Here is a 21955-nt window from a genome sequence, read left to right as displayed (position 1 = left end):
ACGTGCGGCAGAAATTTATCTCAATTTAAAAGATAAAAAGCTCATCTTACGCATTATGAGTAAACAACGTTACGCTAACATCAACTTTGTAAAACGCGCGTCATATCTTCTGCAGGAAGTGATGATCCACACATGTGCAGATGACGTTTCGTCCAGGAAGAGCAAGTGGTTGTGGTACGTTTTTATCAGATCTGCCATATTGGAAACGGGCAGCCAATAACATTGATGGGTTGCTCTGTTTTCTGCATGTGACACAACGTCACTGTAAACCATCTATATCCGTTGTGTTGATAGCTGATTTTCATATGTTTACAGCAAAATGGGGGATACAAGTGTAAAAGTAGCAGTTCGGTGAGTAAATGTTTTTTTTTTTTATTTTCCTTTCCCCTGTTTAATCATCGTTTACATATATAGGTAAAGATTACTTGAAGCGTAGTTCCACAATACCTATTTTTTGCGATGATCATTTTATTTACGAACTAAAATTTTCTGCTATACATAAAACTAGGACAATCTTTAAATGTGTTTGTGTAGCGTTTTATTGTTTTGTTTCTTAAAGGAAGACGTAAATCGCTAATTGCAACTTGTAAATGAAGCCTGGCTGTTGAAATCTTCTTTACTGCATTTGCATTGCAGGTGGTGGCTGTGGTGCGAGGTAGTGTTTTGTAATGCACGGAAAACTCGCATGGGCATTGCAGAGCCTTCATGGACAACTGTTTTATATTGCGGCATTTAGTGGAAAGTAAATTGAACTTTCGTTACACTTTTCAGACTTTATTAGGTATTTAAAAATGCTGCTTTTTTTTTTTTTTCCACGTTTCCCCACAACTTAGTGGATTGAACTTAAATAATGTGTTTGTGATTTAGATGTGTTTGCGTCGTAATCAAAGGACTGCTGTACTTGCGTATATTCCTGGAAAGAGAGAGAGATAAAGATTTCAGCATTGAATTAAACAAAAAAGCACATGTATACGCGTCTCCACAACAGGTGTTTATCTCACTGTCCAGATCAAAGTATAATACGTTTTTTTTAACAAAAAAAAAAAAAAAATTGATGCATATTGTGGTCAGACAGTTACATAATAACAGATTGGTTCAAATATCTTTAAGGAATAAAGTATTACCTTTGAGTATAAAATACTATAAGCAAAACATTCAATTACTGTGTTAGTATTATTTGAGATTAATAAATATTGGTTTTCGTATTTTAATGTTTTATTCATATTGTTACTATCAATGAAACAGATGTGTTAAACGTTTGATTGAGTAGGATATACAGAAACACTTTTTTTTTTTTTGTTCTAATTAAAAGTTTTTCATTGAATAATAATTACACTATTATCCCAGAAAAATCTCTTTTGTATACTAGAATTTTTTTTTTTTTTTCTCTTCTTGCATCAGCACACTTGTATATAAAAAAAAAAAAATCTGAGCAAGAGGAAGGATTCCATTGGCATTGAGCTTACTCAGTCCATTCAGAGCCTTAAACAAATCAATCTGATTTCCTTGCAGGTGCATTGTTTTCAGATGATGCAATTTGCAAAACTGAAACCATTCCTGGTAAGAGCACTCTTTAGCTCCCCCCCCCACTCACCAATCTTATTTCTCTTCTCTGCACCCATTCCAACAGATCCATGCCTCTTCCAATATGAGGCTCCCAGATCTCTGTGCAATATTTAAGATCTGGCCAAACCATTGCTTTGCAGATCACATCCCTATGATCCCTAGAAAGGGATAATCGTACCCCTATCACTGCTTGCAAAGTTTGTGTATCATTAACAAAACCCCAGAAGCTGTCCCTGTCACCTGTCTGCAGTGCTCAGAGAATTTCATATCTGACTACAGTTACACCTCCATGTCTATTTCATCTTCTGTCCTGAGTGTGGTACCACACTCAAGGATGGAGAGTAAAATCTGGGGTTATCTCTCTCCCCACATAGTATTTGTCCATATTAAACTTCAATTGACACTTCTCAGCTGACACTTTTGTATCATCTGCAAACTTGAACATTTATGCCTTCATTAGTAAATAGAGAAAATAGCAATGGGCCCAGCACTAAACCTTGGCGTACTCTGCTAATAACATTAGTCCAAGAAAAGTAGTGCCCACTGAAACCAATGTCTATCTTCTCCCACTCAACCATTTCTTTATCCATGGCAGCAACTTGACCTTAATGCCACACTGCTCCAATTTGTATAGCATTCTTTTATGTGCAACAATATCAAAAATGCTTTTTCTGAAATATAAGTCATCATCAGCCATTTTCAATCCACTGCAGGATGAAGGCCTCTCCAGCAACTTTCCAGTTCCTTCTGTTTTGTGCAATGGCCATCCATTTACTACCCACAAACTCATGAATTTGATCTATCCATCTCTGCTGTTGTCTTCCAGGTTTTCTTCTAGCTCCTCTTGGTACCATTCTATTATTTTCTTAGTCCATCTGTCATGTCTTCAAGCTATGTGTCCTGCCCAAGACCATTTTAGTTCTTTAGTTTTGATAAGAATGTCCTTTACTTGAGTTTGCTGCCTAATCCATGTGTTTCTCTTCTTATCTAACAGTCTGATTCCCAATATTTGTTCCATTCTTTGCTGTGTAGTTCTCAGCTTCTCTTCCATTCTTTTGGTCATATATGGGAAGTATACATCGGTTCATTATTTTGTTTCAGACAAATTGGGATATTGCTCCACAGTATGTGACTATATTTCCTGAATGCTATCCATCCAAAATGTATTCTTCTCTTGACTTCCAGCCATTTATCATTATTATGGCTAATAACTTGTCCCAGATAAGTATGACTCCACCTTTTCAATTACTGCTCCTTCAATCGTTATGTCCCTTTCTGTGGCATAGTTGTTCATCATTACTTTTGTTTTAGCCATATTCATCTTTAGTTCAAAATCCTTAACTCTGCACAACTGATTAAGATTTTCTTCTAATTCTTTGGGATCGTGGCTTAGGACCACAATGTCATCTGCAAATTGTAAATGGTTTAGGTACTCTCCATTCACATTGACTCCTTTCTGTGACCAGTCTTAGATTCTGAAGAATGGACCGAGAAATAAGTATATGATGGCAAAATTATTATTTTTTTTTTTCATCTAGTTCCTTTGTTACTGTATCATAGCATCCAGTCAGATGGTTAGACAAAATTGTCCCTTAAATCCATGCTGCAACTACATTATAACTACCTTCCTCTCTAGATGGGCCTGCATTACTACTTTAACCAGTGACTCCATTATGTTCCCTGAAACAGAAATCAAGCTAACAGGTCTAATCACTTAAGGCTTCAGTTTTGCAAATTTCAGTTTCTGGAGACTAGTCACCTGTGAGGTGATCTGATGAGATGGTTAAGGCTTTGAATGGTTTGAGCAAGCTGAATGCTGATGGGATTCTTCCTCTTGCTTGATGATTATGCACTTGAGGGGTCTTAAATTCAAATTGAGGAAAGACAGTTGCTGAATAGATGTGTGGAAATTTGCATTTAGCCAGATTGCTGGGACAAACTTCCATCTGTTGTTGTGGAAGTTGATAGCTTAAATAAGTTCAAGGATGAACTAGATAAAGTTTTGGAGATAATTGGATATGTGAAATGGGAAGTGGTGTTTTTTTTTTTTTTTTTTGCTGATGTTGTATAAGCTTGTTTTCTTGTATCATATGCTAATGTCTCCCTTTGTGAACTGGAAATACATTTGTACATCTTCAGGCAATAGGGACCTCCCCTCAATCCAGGGAGTCTCTCATAATTTATGGCTAAAGGTTTGCCTACCATTCTTGCTGCTTACTTTAATATAACTGGATACATCCGATTCACCCCAGATGCCTTTTTTTTTTTTTTTTTTATATTTAGCTTAAATTTTTCCTCTCGGTTATCACAAGGCCCATGACAGAATTTGACTCTTTTGCCATTCCCATCTTGAAAAAATTCCTCATGTGTGAATGCAGATGCAGAATGCCCATCCAGTTTGCCAGCAACCTGAACAGGATCATTAACAGTTAATCCATTCATATCTAGTGGACCAATGTGATTTTAACCCTTTACTTCAACTATTTACTCAATTAAAGAAGTCTTTGCTACTTTTCTTTGCCAGAGACCTCTTGTAATCTACCTTAGCTTACCTAACATCCTTTGTGACTTGATAGTTTATATTTGCTGTAGGCATCTGTATCACCTGATAATTTATGTATCCCATGCATTTTTCTTCACAAGTGTCATCAGTTCATCCATGATTGTTTAGATTTATTCCATAAATGGTATCTTTTGGTATAAAAAACCTATTAGCTTCTATGATAACATCCTTGAATAATTCCCATTTAGAATTTGCTTTCATTAGTTGGTTCCATTGTATACAACTTAAAAACTGTCTGTGACCACTGTAGTCACCTTTTAAGAAAGCAAAAGCCCTTTCCCTTGTGTTTGACAGTAGTTGTCTTTAAGTAAATTCCACATCAATACATTGATTGCTGTTACCTAGTGGGGCTTATCTGTGGATTCTTAATGTAAGCATCAGATAAAGACCATTGTGAATGTTGATGGAATTCTTCCTCTCACTCAGACTACAGACATGAGAGGGCACAAATTCAAATAATTGACAAGGACGGTTGCAGAATAGGAGTGCAGAGGTTTGCCTTCAGACAGCAGGTGGTTGATTGCTGGAAGAAACTTCCATCCATTGTTGTGGAAATTGATAGCGTAAATAAATTTGGGGAAGAACTAGATAAACTTGGAAAAGGAATGGATAGGCGAAATGGGAAGTGTTTTTTTTTTTTTTTTTTTTTTTTTTTTTGCCGATGCTGCAAAAGCATATTGCTAATATGCTGTTGTAGGAAACAATCATCCAATAAATCACAAGTCTTGTTACTGTGTGAGTCACTGACTCACAATGTATAATTAGTGTCTTGGAAATTAAAGCCCCCCCCCCACCATTATAAGGCATTTGATATATTGGCAGTCTGTTTTCTTATAATTATAATAGGACAACATGGTTATGTGCTTCAGCTTGAATACAAATCCATGAACAAAAGAATGGCATTGCCAACCAGAAGACTTCACCTGCAAAGAATTCTGGATTTTATGAAATTTTTAATAGATCACCATTTCATTGTTGTAACAAAAACCAAAATTTAGCTTTCAATTTTGTTTCAATCCATATGGTGTTTTTTTTTTTTTTTTTTTTTTTTTTTCCTTTTTAATCATAAGGTTTATCACCTTACAAACAAACAAAAAGGCTTTAATTATTCACAGGTTTTATTCATATTAACATATCTCTGAGATTGTATCAAGGATTATGAATTTTAATTTGTTTTTAGATCTTTGCCACTAACGACAATTCTGATGTTCACTTCATCCAAATGCTTGTTTTAACATTACTGGTGACTAACTGAAGTTAGGATTTTAACAGAAGAATAGATTGATTGCTTTAGATCACCTATATCGCTGGATGAGTTGATAGTCTAGCACTTCTTAAAACTATTTCTATCGTAGTGCAGTAGTACCTTGGAACCCATGTATACAGTTGGTTCCTCTCCTCTCTTTTGTTATAATTATTTCATATGGGTTTGTTTTCATTCTGGGTTCAGATGTGGGCATGTATTACTCTTAACACCATCCCCCAGTGGCTTTGAGAATTCCATATCTGATATTGGTTATTTGTCTTTGATATGAAACATATCAATGTTTTGTGAGTTTTTATCAATTTTATTCATGGTCCCAAGGGGGAGAGATTTGTACTGGCCTTTCCACTGATAAGGGTTTTTTTTTTCCTCTCCCCTCCCCCTCCAGGTTATCAGTTAATAAACTGATTTATTGTGATAGACATAAAAATGATTTGTCTACAGAGTTTATATTGGTCAAAATTTGTTCTGATCTCTAAGGGACATTACATTTTGGTTTAAAGGCTAATGGTAGTAGCCCAGTGTATTTATTTTTATTTTTTTTTTATTTAACATTACTTTTATTTTAACATTAATCTGGGACCATGACAAATTTTATCATAAAATATTATCAAGTTTACCTTGGGGCCCCCTTGATTGGGAATGTTTGAAGGCTGTTTCCTAGAGGTGCTCAAGAACTGAAAAGAAAATGTTGTGTTGGAATGCATCAAAATTGCAGAAAAAATGCTTAAATGGGTTTAGGCATTGTCAGTAGAGCGCAGTGTTTTCATGTTTGTTGTGGTGGTCATTTTTCAAATATGTTACAATTTTTAATTTTAGAATTATTTATCCCTGTGGTATATGACTCATTGTCTTCTACCTGTACAGTGAGCTACTAAGTATTCTAGTAACACTTGCATCTCTTGGGAAAGTGGGAGGGACATTTTGGTTCCAGAGAGCTTTTGTCAACAAGCAATAAACAAATTTAATGGGAAGAAGCAAATTTGATAGTTTCTTCTATTATGTGACAGAATCTTCCAAATATCAAAATTCTGTTTTGAATAGAATAGAATACCCCTCTCTAATAAAAGGTCTCCAGGAAACTTTCATCTGAAAATCAACACTCATATGCTGAAGTAAGCCTTGTTGAAAGTTTGCACTACTATAAGAGACCTGACCTTGGCTACACCAGCACCGTTGTAGGTTTAAATCTTGGCATAGAAGATAACAATGAATCTTTGTTTATTAAGAAAGCAGAATCGGGCATTAAGTTGTGTTAGGGTCATAAAAAAGGTCAGAAAAAGATCCAACAATTTTGAATGTCTTATTTTTTGATGTAATACATTGGCAATGATGAGTTTGGTATCATTAAACATGTAAAACATTGAGTTGTTATTCAAGGAACAACGTAATGTGATCTCTTTTTGCATTAAAGGCCATTCTCAGATAGTGATTGAAATGTGCCATAACTGCTGCCAGTCAGTCTTGAAAGATTTTCACCTTTCATTTCTTCAACAGTATTTTTATTATTCCTGTAGATGTCATTTTGGAAATGATCAGAGGGATACAGATCACAAAAAGAAATTGCGATTCCGATAACCAGGATATTGATTAGAGATGACTATATCATTAACATCTTTCTTCAGGGAATGAAAACCTTTTATGTGTGGCTTTGCCCTGTCTTGTTGGTATAATGCTTTCATGTTTATCCATGCCTTGGATAGTTGGAACAAGGTGGTTTGGAGTTTCTGGTAGCTTTTTTTTTTTTTTTTTATTATTTTTTTTTTTTATATATATTACAGAGTGGACAGAAATTATGGGATACCTACCTAGTAGGGGGTAGGCCCACCTTTTGCCAGCATAAGGCAGTCACATGCAGAGGCACTGAGTCCACTAGTTCACGAAAGTGTTCTACTGGTATTCCCATCCATTCTTGCTGCACCGTTGTCCATAATTCCATTGCATTCCTGGGTGGAGGATCCAAAACTGAAATACATCTTTCCACAGCATCCCAAAGATGCTCTACAGGGTTCATGTGTGTTGAATGGAGAGGACATTCCATGGTGGTAAAATTTGCGGAATACTCTTTGAACCATGTTCTAGTCATCACGGCTCTGTGGTGACTAGATGGTGCACTCACAGGGCAATGAACTCTTCCAGCAGGACAATAGTCCTGTTGGAAGAGTCCATTGCCCTGTGAGTGCACTATGATTGTGAAGGGATGCAGATGGTCTGCAAGGATGGACATGTAACCTGGAATGTTCATCTCTGAACATTCCAGGTTATAGTCTAGTCAGGAACATTCTGGTCTAGACATACCAGAGGTCCCAATTTGTGCCAGTTGAACACTCCCCAGACCATTACCGACAGTACACTAGCTTGAACAGTTCCTTGTTTACATAACGGGCACATAGCTTTGTGTAGTTTCTGCCAGATATGCACCCCGCTGTCTGCTCGAAATAACTTGAAATGGGACTCGTCGAACCAGGAGAGCAGTCTCCAATCATCCAAGGTCCAGTGCTCATGTTCTTCACCCAGTTCAAGTGTAGTCCTGTGTCTTAGTGTTAGCAATGGGACTTTGGTGGGTCGACAGCTCTCATAACCTATTGCGGCTAATGATTGCTTGGTGGAGAAGTTTCTGGCACCTTCCTTGAAATCTGTAATGATTTGTGCTTCTGTTGCTCTCAGATTGGCTGAAACAATGTGAGACAGACGTCAATGGCCACGTTCATCCACCACCTATTTGCTGCCCACAGTGCTGTCCATGATGAGATGTTATTCTGGAAATGGCATATTCCTGATACACTCTTGATACTGTTGAACAGGGATAATGCAATTTCTGTACCACCTCCATAATAGTGACCCATGCTTTGGGCACCCACTATCGTCCCTCTTTGAAAATCTTAACTCATGACGTTTATCCATACTGACGTTGAATTACTGTCTACGTGAATGCAGTGTACCTATATATCTGCCAAGCAGTGGGTTCGTCTATCAGCGAGAGAGAGTTGACAATGTTGCATTGCCCAGGAACCAGGTATCCTATGAATTTTGTCCTTTCAGTGTAGACCTGCCTGAAGATTCCAGCTAATGAAAACTGTGCAAACACAGCATTTTTCAGGATGCTGAGGTGGAAGTTTGCAGGGGTGGATTGGTAGTCAGACCTTGGATTTGTCTTAAGAAGGTCCCTAAACTTTTTCCAAGTTAAGCTATCCCTCGCTTATTGCAAAGGATTTGGCACATGGCATACCATGTGATTGACACAGCTATGAATGGAAAATGCTTAAAGAATTGGGAAAAAAATGAATTTCCATTCTTTCTGAATGTCAGCTATGGATTGTTGAATTTGCATTTTGTAGGGAAACAAGTTTTAGATACTTTTCAAATAGCACTTAAAGTGAATGTTTGTTTTTAATCCCAGGTATTTAACAATTGTTTTGATTTCCTTGGTATATAATTGCTTTATGTATATGTGCAATATTTTCAGATATTCTCAGACTCATTTCTGCCAACATTGCATGTCTTACTATCTTGTCATGTAATTAGACAGTTAATTTCTTTACCGTTTTCTTTACTCAAAACTGTTGGTTTTTTTTTTTGTCTTTTCTGCTGAAGAATCTCACTTTAAAATTTTGCTGCATATAACAAACTACTCATGTTTTTCATGTGAAACCTTTTCACATGAAAAACATGAATAGTGTACTGCATTATTCTTATAGAACTTTCCTACTTCAGCCAATCATTGAATAAAAAACCTTGCATATCTAATAACACTGATAAGTTGCTTATTACCATTTCAATGATAAAATGCTGCCTCAGCAGTTCCTGTACATACACTGGTGTGCAAAATCTAAAGCAGTATATGTGAAATTGCTGAATGGTGAGCACGATTGTTAGATTGGTTTCATACAGTACTACAGACAATGAAATGGCCAGTAAACAACATCTGGATGACTTTACCCATGGTTGAATGATTGGGAAGGTTGAAGTGAGAGGAGTGTGGCTGCAGAGTTCGGTATCATCCATAGCATCACCTCACATGCGTGGTTGGCCTTCAGAACAACAGATACAGCTGTTCAAAGGACTAGAGGTGGTTGTCCACAAAAAAACGACACCTAATCGTATCAACTCTGTGGTACTACACTGACAGTGGTAGAGAATGAAAGGGACTTGGGGGTGGTTGTGCAGGCAGATATGAAGTTCTCTGAGCAGTGCAGATGGGCTGCAAGAGTAGCTCATGGAGTATTGTCAATGATATACAGGAATTTTTCCAGCAGGGATAAGGAGGTGATTATTCCCTTGTATAAGGCAATGGTCAGGCCACACCTAGAGTACTGTATACAGGTCTGGAGGCCTCATTTCAAGAAGGATGTAGAGCTGCTGGAACGAGTACAGAGAAGGGCAACAAGATTAGTGAATGGAACAAAGGGGTGCTCTTACGAAGAAAGGCTTAAGTTTTGCAAATTACAGTGTCTGGAGACTAGGCACCAGCGAGGTGATCTTGATAGAGGTGTATAAAGGCTTGAATGGTTTGAGCATGCTCAATGCTGATGGGATTCTTCTTCTAGCTCTGAATAATCACCTGAGAGGGCATAAATTCGAATTGAGGAAAGACAGATGTAGGATAGACGTGCGGAAATTTGCCTTTAGCCAGCGGGTGGTTGGTTGGTGGAACAGACTTCCATCCCTTGTAGTGGAGGTTGATAGCCTAAATAAGTTTAAGGCTCAGCTGGAGAGGTATTTTGAACAAACAGAGGGGTGAAGTGGAAGTGGGTTTTTCTTTTTTTTTTTGGCTGATGCTGCATAAGCTTGCTTTCTTGCATCAAATGCCTCTACTAATGCTAATGATGACTACTATATACTCCTACAGGCCAAGAGGGACCGACAATGGACAGCGGAATTCATTGCAAACCAGCTGCACAGGACACTGTTTACTGTGGCCAGGTGACTCCACAAAGGTGGACTGTTTGCCCGACGGCCAGTACGCTGTGTCGCTTTAACACCTGCCCATCGGAGACACCATTTACAGTCATGCATTGAACACAAGGACTTGGACAGCAGCGCAATGGAGTAAGGTACTCTTTAATCTACTATCTGATGAGAGTAGATTCAGTCTCAGCAGTGATTTTGGACGTCAGCTGATCTGGCGAGAGGTTGGCACACGGTATCATCCTGGAAATATCACTGAAAGGGATCGATATGGTGGTCAAGGTGTTCTCGTCTCTGGAGGCGTTATCTTGGATGGACATACACAGCTCCAGTTACTGGAAGGTGGTACTGTAACTGGTTCATGCTACTGTATTGAGGTAATCCTTCCCTGTGTGTCTGTTCTGAGGTGCCATTGGCCCCAAGTTCGTGTTTATGGATGATAACGTCACACCCCCATAGCACTGCAGCTGTGATATGCTTTTGGAAAGTGAGGACATTGTTCATATGGATTGGCTTGCCCGTTCTGTCGATCTAAATCCCATCAAACACGTATGGGACACTCTGGAGAGATGCATGGTGGCACGTCCACACCCAGCTGAAGATGGTGCTGAGAGAGGTAGTTAATGATGTTACTGCAAGAACTTATCAGCAACATTGTTCTAAATGTGGACAGGTGGTTCAAAGCCTGCGACATTAGGGGGTGGCCATATCTCCTACTGAGGACCACCTCTTCCTTTGGCAGTGATGCATCTGTATCATGGCAGCCAGTGCTATGTTGCCATTTTTGAATAAAGTCTCTCTGTACTGCTTTGTTTCCGTTGTTGTGTCTGTGTTGTTTCCTTCATTTCTGTACTTCACAAGGTTCATTTGGTATGCTTTTCCCATATCCAGGCCACTCCTATGAGAGCTACAAGGGAAAACTGACTGGTCCTGAAGTTTTGCACACCCGTGATATGAGGTATTTGCTTCTTTTTGCTTAATCTATTGCTTCTGCACATCTTCAGTACTGCAATTCTGAAATGACAACAGTCACTACTGATGCTATTTTTAGAGGCTTCTAAGTAAGGAATGTTGCTACAATACACGTTGTCTTCCAGGTTGCCACAGAGCTTCACAATGTGATTTTTGGCTCTTTCTTCCAGATAATGTAAAAGTTGGAGTGAGGTTGGGGCATTAAGATTGCTATGCTCTGGGAATCCAGCTGATGATTACCCTTTCATTAGTAAAATGCTGTCTCAGCTGTTCGTGTACAGAACTTTTGATATGTGGGTTATGGGTTTCTTTTTGCATAAAAAATTTTTGCTTTCAGACACTTGCTACTGTAATTCTGGAATGACAGTAGCAAGGCATCTCTCCAAGATACAACAGTCTAGTGTATCTTGATAGTTTTGGGCATTAACTGAACATGTTATAAATTCTTGGAGGATACTTCTCTTTAAAAAAAAAAAGCCTAATAATTGAAAGCAGCCAATAAATTATCACTGTGATAAAGTGATTTTGGATGCTTGTAAAGAATATAATTTTGTAGTATACTGTACAGGGTGGCTACAAGAATAAAATCCTCAAGTTTTGGTTGCTTGTAGTCTAATTCTAATAGAAATTGGTCTCATTTCCCTGAACAATGTTTTGCAGCCCTTTGCTGTCTACTTCCATTTGTGCCAAGGAGTTGAGCAGATCTTAGTTTGGTTTTGTAATCATCTGCTTGCAGTTATCGCTTGTGGTGGAGTATGTACAAGTAGAACTGCTGAAACTCGCACAATACTTTCTGTACTATTGCATAATATGATGTCTAAGCTATCTTGTTACCATATGTTGCAGTGTCTGGAGACACCACTAGGGCACCTGTGGGGGTGATCTTATTGAGGTATATTAGGCCTTGAATGGTTTGAGCAGGCTCAATGCTGATGGGATTCTTCCTCTTGCTCAGATTACAAATCTGAGGGGTGTAAAATCAAATTGAGGAAAGACAGTTGTAGAGAATAGATGTGTAGAAATTTTGCTTTTAGCCAGCAGGTAGTTAATTCCTGCAACAAACTTATCTGTCGTTGTGGAAGTTGATAGATTGAATATATTCAAAGAAGAACTGGACAAATGTTTGGAGTGAATGGATGGGTGAAATGGAGGTTTTGTTCCTCCCCCCACTGATGCTCTTTAAGCTTGCTTTCTTGCATCATATCCCTCTCATAATGCTAGTGCTGATACTGGTACATCACTCTTCACAGATTTTTTTTCTGTGACTGCATTAGCAATATTCTCATGCTCTTGGTTGAAGAGTTTGTCCTCTTTATAGCTTCATTTTTGGGCTTCCTGTTTCTCCAAACTATGCAGTCATTTTTATAATATCACATGGAATCATTGGACATCTTCACTGGTACTGACATTTGTAATCCTGAATCATTGTTTCCATTTTGTTAGGAGAACTTCACAGTTAAAGCATTCTTAAGTGGTAAGTATTGTATTAAATCCTACGGTGTCCTCTGCAGCCTTTTCTGCCTCCTCTGGAGAACGGAAGTACAAGTTTGGTTGCAATTTGACCATTAGATCACATTGCAGTTATTTATAAATATGAATAATTAGCCACCTAGTATTTATTTCATGTGTATCACTTAGGGTTTGATTTTTTTTTTTTTTTTTTTTTTTCAAACATGATGCAAATACATTTGAATGTGCTGAGCAGCTTAAAAATAACCAAGTTGTGTTGCAGTGAAAATTTCTAAAGAACCAAATCTTTTATTATTAAGGAATAATAGTACTGCACTATTAGACTCCAAGGGAAACCACTTCTCACTAAGGAATACCAGGGCAGAATGACCACTTCCATCTGGTAATAGATAATTCCGTATGTGAGATATGTAAAATAAGAATAACACTAATTAACCAGTGCAAATTGTCAAGTAAATTTTATAATTTATAAACTGTTATAATTTACAATAAGTAACTTCCACACAATAGAACTATTTAACATTGCAGTATTTCCAAATTCCATGTTGAATCCAAATAGTTATCCTTGTATAGTTAATTTTAACTAAATTTTTTTATTTATTTTTATTAGGCCTGGTGACTAGATTCTGCATTTAAATCAAAAATTGCTAATTCTTGAAATGGTTCTATTGTAGGGTTCTTTTGCTTATAGTGTTAAGAACTGTAATACCTCGATACACAATAAGATTTGCTTGATTACAAATATGTTGTTTAGTTAGTAGTATTCGTATTTTACATTAAAGCACAATTATTTTTTTAGAAATAATTCTGATTGATTTTAAAAACAAATGCTTGATGCCAGAGAAAAATGTAGATAAGGTACAGGGTTAGTGCAATAGCATCAGATTTGTATGTAACTATATTAAACCAAATAAATATAAAAATAAAAAAAAAAGTCAGATGGTGAGGCATAGAGTCCATTAGTTCACAAAAGTGTTCCACAAGTATTTCTGTCCGCTGTCCATAATTCCATTGCATTCCTGAATTAAGGATCCAAAGCTCAAACAACATCCCAAAGATGCTCTACAGGGTTCATGTCCGGTGAATGGGGAGGCCATTCCGTGGTGGTAAAATCTGTGGAATGCTCTTCGAACAATGTTCTAGTCACCACAGCTCTGTTGGGAGGTGCATTGTCCTGGTGGAAGAGTCTATTGCCCTATGGGTGCACGATGACCATGAATGGATGCAGATGGTCTGCAAGGATGGACACGTAACGTGGACCATTCAGAGATGTCTAGACGTACCAGAGGTCCAGCACGTGCCAATTGAGCACACCACAGACCATTACCAACCGTCCACCTGCCTGAACAGTTCCTTGTTGACATGACGGGTCATAGTTTCTTGTGGTTTCTGCCAGGTACACGCTTTCCTATCTGCCCAAAATAACTGGAAACAGGACTCGTCGGACCAGGAGACCCATCTCCAATCATTCAAGGTAGAGTGCCAATGTTCTTTCACCCAGTTGTGTCATGGTGTTAGCAATGGGACTCTGAGTCGGCAGCTCCCATAACCTATTGCGGTTAATAATCATCTGATGTTCTTGGTGGAGAAGTTTCTGGCATCTCACTCATTAAAGTCTGCAGTGATTTCTGCAACTGTCACTCTCCGGTTGGCTGAAACAATGCAAGACAGATGTTGACAGCCTTGTCCATCCACCACCTTTCTCTGACCACAGCGCTGTCCATGATGAGATGTTATTCTGGAGATTGCATATTCCCGATACACTCTTGATACTGTTGAATATGGATAGTGTGATTTTTGTACCACCTCCATGATGGTGACCCATGCATCAGGCACCCACTATCATCCCTCTTTCAAAGTCTGTTGACTCACTGTTTATCCATACTGACATTGAATTATTTTTACATGAATGCAGTGTACCTATATACCTGCCAGGCGGTGGGTTCATCCACTAGTGAGATGGTTGGCAGCATCTCATTGTCCAGGAACCAGGTATCCCATGAATTCTGTGCTTTCAGTGTATAAGATATGGCACTAAGCAGGATTTCCCTGTAAAAGTTTGTCTATAAAATTATTCTTCCTGTGGTATGTTTTGTGACAATTCTGTATTAGGTAATTGAAGGTAACAACATATGGTTAGCCTACTTTTCTGAACACTAACTTTGATCATTTTGTGGACTTTTGAAGTCCACAAAACGGAGTTGGTATCTTTGGAAATAAATGTTGCACAATGTTAAATACTGATAGAAAAAATAAACATGGTTTATAATTATCTAACTGAACCTAGGCACAAACAGTTATAAGTGGAAGTAAGTGCAACTTTTTAATTTTGATAAATGATGAGTGGCAATAATAAGAATAAATTTTTAGCGATATAAAACATGACTTCCTACTAAAGTAGGAAGCCATGCTTTGAGTTCATCCTGTTCAGATACTCCATTGTCATATTTGAAAAACTATAAGATAACTTGAAATATATGCAATCTTGTTTTCATTTATAAGGGTAAACTCCTATAGGCAGCTAACTAGTTATAAAAAATTGTCGCAACGTAAATACGTACAGTACTGTGTTATAAAAATAAAATCACTGCACTGTTTTGAGAAAAATAATGTGCCGTTCCATGAATATAACAGAAGTTCCTTGTGTTTGAAGTCCATCTTTTGGCTTAGTTAAAGGGTGTTAATATTTTTTGCTAATATATTTTACTTAGTTTTTTGTTAATGAGATATTAGAAATTAACTTAATTAGTTAATTAAATTGACAGTTTTTGTGTTCAGTGTATGTATCAACTGCTGCTGATATTAAAAAAAAAAAAAAAATTCCCTTTCATGTGAATGCTAATTTTAATTAATATTGTGAAATGTGTAAATGTCATTGGATCCCTTCATTGCAGACACTGGCCATGTAAGTTGCCGCCTGTTAGGAAAGTATGGCACTGTTACGCAAGGTTGCGTAACGGATGCTTATTGCTGTTTGATGCCATTTCAATTTGAGTTAATAACCAGACTCCGAATGAGGTGCTAGTTTTCCCAGGATGGATAAACTGTTATTAGACCACTCAATTTACAGAGACAACAGTATAAACTTTTCAGTTTGCACTCTGGCATGACCACCAAGATCATTGGAGTTTACGATTAGTATTGACAAGAATATTATTATTAATCTTGAGCTTGAACCGTCAACTTCTGCACTTAATTCCATTTGGCCACTCGGCTACATATGTGGCCGAGTGTTGCTGTGTCCGTTTAGTAGGCGTTTTATTGGTTTTTGGAAATTCACAGAAATGTGAAAGAAGTGGATACAACTACTTCAGAATCTGGTTTCGTCTGTTAAAAATGGGGTGGGGGGATTATTTATTTATATATTTTTTAGTAGTGTTTCAAGTCTTGATATGCAAGTGCGTTTTTTATACTGATATGAGAATGATGAGTAATAACTTGACAAGCAAGTATTCTCAGGTCACTGGCACATTAGAAACAGGAAACGTGTGCAATTTCTGACTTCGAACGAAGCTCTCAGAAATTTTTTCGTTTTGAGTTTATAAGCTTAGTTATTTAAATATGCACTACACTTCCAATGCATTGGGTACCGTTTTAAGTTTTTTTTTTTTTTCTCCTCCTTTGCTCCAGTTATCAAAAATGAATAAATAAAAATTATTAACTTCGTTTTTATTATTATATTATTTTTATTTAACTTTTTAATATACGTTATAATTACGGCATTTCTTTCAGCGACAAATTCTTAGTTTCTTAATTGGGAACTTTATTTTCTCGCGTGTATGTTTTCTTTATTACTAAGTTTCTTGTAAATAAATAAATGTTTAATTCCATTTCTATATTTATATCCCCTGTATGGATGGTATTGCGGGCTCTCACCACCCGAGATTTAGATACGCCACTTAGTGACACCTTGTTGGGGTTTCCATGAGAATTTAACGAATGAGATAAATGATGTTCATTATTTTCGTTTTTTAACGAAAAAGGGACAGCTAGGTTTTGAGATATATTGACATATTTTATTATTAATGTAGAACTATCTAAGATTCAGGACGGTCTAGAGTAGCAGTTTTCAACAGGGGTGATTTTATGAAAAATTTAGAACTGCACAAGCAAGTAAGAAAACTGAAAAGGAAAATAAAATCAAAATGGTTCTATTATGTTTCATTTATTGTAAATAATATATTTATGCATTGCAACAATAAGTAAAGAAGAAAACAATAAAAAGGACGTGTATGTGTAAATCCTGAAGATAATTCCCCTCCCCCCATTTCCGCGTTCACTTGTGTGGTTTTTTTCCCCCTCTTTCTCTGGAAAGTTAACCCATTTAATCATCTGTTTCCGAGTTGGATTTGTTGTCGCTAGTTAAATTCACATTTCTTCTATTATTATTATTTTTTTTTTCTTGCAACTACGTAAGAACTGCCGCTGTGGGAATCCAATTGAAGTATCACCTGAACTGATGTGCTCACTCATGTGCCGCGTGCGATGCGTGTGGCAACTTGTACATCTGGTTCGGATTCTGTTATTAGTGTAGAAGACAAAAAACACCACTACTCAGTTGGCATCTTCATGAGGATTTTATATATTTATTTTATTATTGTTTTTTTTTTTAAAAACAACTTATTAACTGCACGTGGACTTTTTTTTTCTCGACTTTTTACTGCACCATTATTGTTAATATAAGGGTTTTTAACCTGTTTTATTTATTCTTTTATTATTATTATTTTTTTCATATTCGGCCGTCGGATTCAACATTTATAATATTTACATACAGTGGCTATTTTTTATATAATTATACTGCACAAAACTAATATTAGAACTTTGGATTCTATAGATGTACAATTTATAAAAAAAAAAAAAAAAAAAAAAAAAAATGATTTTTCAAGGTGTTGAGCGAAATCTCTGGAATTCTGTAAAGAGATTCTATAGGTTCTGCACTAGGCATTATCCAGACTCGCCATTTTCGTAGTCTCCGCTATATTTCTGCTTTTTTTTTTTTTCCTTATGTTGCTAGCTTACCCAATCAAAGGTAATTTTATATACAACCTCAAAAGGTTGCCACATTTCTGATTCAGTACTGTAAATGATGAGTAAGATTCTGTAGTATAATTGATGAGTTAATGAAATAAGAGTCTAGTGTATAATACACTAGGCTTTTTTCCTTATTATTACTTCCCTTATTTATTAAAGCGCTACATGAATGTTTTGCACCTGGTTTTTTAATGTGATATATAGCATAGGAAAGCGTTAAGTGCAACGTATGCATAAACCATACTGTAACAAAGTCGAGTTTTTTTTTTTTTTTTTTTGTGACATGCATCCTCAGCTCTATCCTCCCAACAATATATATATGGGAATCGTTCCCGATTTCGGGAGATTGTTGTGCCGCAGTTAATCTGACCTTACCTTTTACAATTGACTGCTATAGCAGACTTCCGCGTTTTTTTATGTTATTCGTTGCGGAAATATAAATTACAGACTGCTAACTTTGAGTTATCGACCAATGAGATTAGTTTTCATTCCTTAGTCATAGGAAGGGTATAGTTTATTATGGTGTACTGTTAAAATTCTGAACAGTGGAATACTTACGCTCTTCCCCAACAAACTTCAGTTACGTTTCTTCTCCGATTTTCTTTGCTTTCTTGATTCTAACACGCTGCAGGTTTCATGTTTACGAGTGACTCATGCGCTTTTGTTTTGTTTAACCATACCATTAGCAACACGTCAGCTGTTCATTGACCTCGTGCAGACTCGACGGAAAAACTCCCTTTGCGACTTGACCTATTAAAAGTTTTGACCTTGGAAATTGAATACTTGGATTACTTGTTTTGACTATCACTATTTGGGTTTCTGTATTAGTGCGAGAGAGACTCCTGGAAAGTGCGGAAATGATTTGGGTAATGGGAGTGACATCCTTTTTGAAACTGATGTGCCACATGTATTGGATTTCCTTTGCTTCCTTGAACGAATCCTTCTAGTTAATATAAATTAAATCCGGGACGTATTTTACGAAAGTACTTTCGTAGAAGTGTCACTACGAAAGTTGTAAATTTTTTTACATATATTTTTTTTATTTTTAACTAAATAGTGGTTATTATAGTGCCATTTTATGTATAGTATATAATAAGCTGTCTGGGGACAGTGTTCGGTAGTAGGGTTGCTAACCGTCCAGATTTGCAAATCCAAATCCCGATCTCACCTTACACGTTAAGCGAGATAAAAAAAAAAAAAAAAACAAACTCGCTTTCAACATTTTATTCACCGACACAATCAATTGCTCAAGTAATATAACATAATTCATTATAAGTTTCCGCATTTTAGCACAATGACTGAGTGAATCTGTAGTGCAATGAAGAACCATGGCAAAATGAAAGTAGTCTGATTAGTACGTTGGAAGCAGAATCGATGTTAAAACAATTCTGATTTTGCATGTACACAAATCAGGAAATATCTCGACGCGCTGATGGGGAAATTTACTTAAAATAATCTTTCTTTTAAAAGGTCAAATATATGTACACAAATTTTTGCTCGATTTTGTTAATAATTTCAGTTAAATGATCTTACTTGTAAACCTGAAAGCGTCAACATCTCACTATAAAGTAGATAATGAAATTTTACACTTCATGTTATTCAAGTGAAAGTTAATGAAATGCACTTAACGTTGGATACTTTTTTATTATTGGATAAAATTAAATATCAGAAATGTAATATAGTTTTATTCAAAGATTCACAAAACGAATTTTAATTACAGAATTAATTCCTAGATGATAACGTAATGTGATAATGCTGTATGAATACTCTTACTTAGGAATAAGAAGTGGACTATATTTGGCCTTTTATGTGAAATGGTTTCGATATATAGTAAGGAACTTTTAAAGAAATATATAATTAAGTATTAGTATCCATGCAGCTATTAACAATCTTTTTCATAAGTTGATTATATATTTATATTTTTTTACAAATATAAAACAATTTTAATTCTGATAAGTATCTGATTTTCATTAAATATTTTAGTAAATTTCCTTGTATATTTCTTAATTGAAACGTAGGTTGCAGAGCCACGTAATCATAATGAGATTAGAAAATCTCAGTAGAGGTACCTTTGCGAGTTAGTTTAGAGCTTTTTTAAGAAAAACAAATTCCGGAAATAGTTATTGTAACTTCTATTCATGCGACCTTTCACTATGCACTATTGGAAAAAGGCACATCCAGAAATTGTTACCCTACTAAAAAAAAAAAAAAACTATAGCTCAAACAGCGTTTGAGGTTTGTATATGAAAATAACCGTAAAAATTAAACGGTTTTTTTTTTTTTTTTTTTTTACAGTTTAGGTATTTTCTTCGCATGGTTATATGGTAGTATTTTCATAATGTGTTACATTTATGTATTAATGTGCATTTAGTTAAAATGGAGCTATTAATCGTAATTATCGTGTACTTTTAAGATGGAAAGTACATCACGATTAATTAAAAGATACATTTTTATTACATAAGTTTATAAAACGTACTTGCGTACTTTGAAGGTTTTCTGCTCTTAGGGTTACTTGGCTTAGCCGCTCCTTACATACAGTCTCTAATTTATATTGAATTTTAATTCAAAGAAAGATCCTAGTGAGGATTTTTTTTGTAACACGGCTGGAATAAATTAAAAGTTCTATTTATTTTTTAATGCTTATTCTAAATGGAATTGGGTAAAATTTATGACTTGCATGAATCGACCAGCATGTTGTTTTTTTTTTTTTTTTTTTTTTTTCCCTCCAGAGATCGCGTAGAATTTAACAGTAGCCGTTGGCTTGTTAAAATAAATTAGTTTCATTAAAATTTATCAGTAAATCCTTTACATTTCTGGAAAGAATGATAATTCTCAGTAGAGTATTGGATTTCATTAAAAGCGCAAATATTTCTTTAAGAAAAGAAATAAACCTGTTACCTCTTTAACATGTTGAGGGAGCAGTTCTGGTACATGCTAGAAAACAAAAGCCGCATCTTGCTGGTTTTCCACCGAAAATCATTCGAGACTAGAGGCTTGCAGTCTGTTTTGGCTAGGGGCCAAAACAGATAAAATACTGAAGGTCGCCGGCCGAAAGGCTTCTCGCAGGAAGCGAGAACCTTTACGGCCGGCCTTGTTGTGCGACATACACTTTGTACGGAAACAATTTTTAATTTTCCCACCGCTGCATGACATTTGCCGTTTGTTTTTTTTTTTTTTTTTTTTTGTACAAGCCTCCATAGGGATTTATTTGAACATTCATTAGTCACAACAGTATATCCGAACACAACTCATAACATATCCATTCTCCGTGAATATTTTCACAAGCTTCCATATCGCAGTTGTTTCCGATATTGAAATTGCCTAAAATATCATTTGATGTATGCTGAATGCAATGTTCATTTACTTCTTGCACTGAATGCACCCATAGTTTCACAAGTTGCAGAAATGTGGCGACAACATACAAAGAATATTACTTGTAAATTTCATGTCTCTAGCACTCTTTTACTCGCATTTTTATGGGTTCTTGTTTTAAAGAATAATCCTGTTGTATTACTGCCAGTATGCTTGTGTGTGTGAATCGGGCAAAACAACATTCAACTATTGATTTTCCCGATCCACTTTCCCCGTAAATACGGTTTTTGAAAATCGTCCTTTTAAAAATGGCGTGCATCAACAGTCATATTACAGCGGCTGCACAAAAATATGGAGCTTACCCAGTGGCCAGTGTCAAAGTATGGTTATCCTGGCATACCAACATATATTTGGGTATAGTAAAATAGGGAAAGAAACTTCAGGTTAGCCTTAAGTGCTAAAAACTTGAAACCACTTTCAGATGATACAGGATAATTTCCGGTTTTTATTCACAACCTGAAAATGTGCACGCTACAGTAGTGGAAGCATAATCGCAAAACTATGATAGTAGAGGAATTTGGCCTCTTTTGCGATGTTGTCGCAAAGCATACGGACTCCCCCCCTTTTTTGGGGGGGTGAGAGAAACTATGGTCACAGGCGGACTGAATGTTACAGAATTTCGTTATGCGTTCAACACTGATAAAGTGTATGTTCCACCCATGCCAAACACCATTATAAAACTAAACAGTGCATTTTATGAAGCAATCATCCGCGTTGACAAGGAAATATGTTGTTCTAAATATGGAATTGGATTATAGGTGGGACACCGGCAAAATAACCAAATGCGCCTACATCGATCATATGTAATT

General features: G+C 36.4%; 1 protein-coding gene across 2 annotated transcripts in view; it reads left to right on the top strand.

Annotated features, from left to right (window-relative positions):
• The first annotated feature begins 290 nt into the window (after positions 1 to 290).
• LOC150087230 (kinesin-like protein KIF21A) overlaps positions 291 to 21955 on the top strand; it is a 779086-nt gene continuing 757421 nt past the window's right edge. For both annotated transcript variants that reach the window (XM_090371900.1, XM_090371899.1), the window contains exon 1: positions 291 to 351. In XM_090371900.1, coding sequence (XP_090228026.1) covers positions 320 to 351 — 32 coding nt within the window. In that variant the 5' untranslated portion in view covers positions 291 to 319. The remainder of the gene's footprint in view (positions 352 to 21955) is intronic.

The sequence above is a fragment of the Mastigoproctus giganteus genome, chromosome 4 (genome assembly GCF_048544385.1).
Source record: "Mastigoproctus giganteus isolate SK-2022 chromosome 4, ASM4854438v1, whole genome shotgun sequence".
Classification (NCBI taxonomy): domain Eukaryota; kingdom Metazoa; phylum Arthropoda; class Arachnida; order Uropygi; family Thelyphonidae; genus Mastigoproctus; species Mastigoproctus giganteus.
This window is presented reverse-complemented; position numbering and strand designations above follow the sequence as displayed.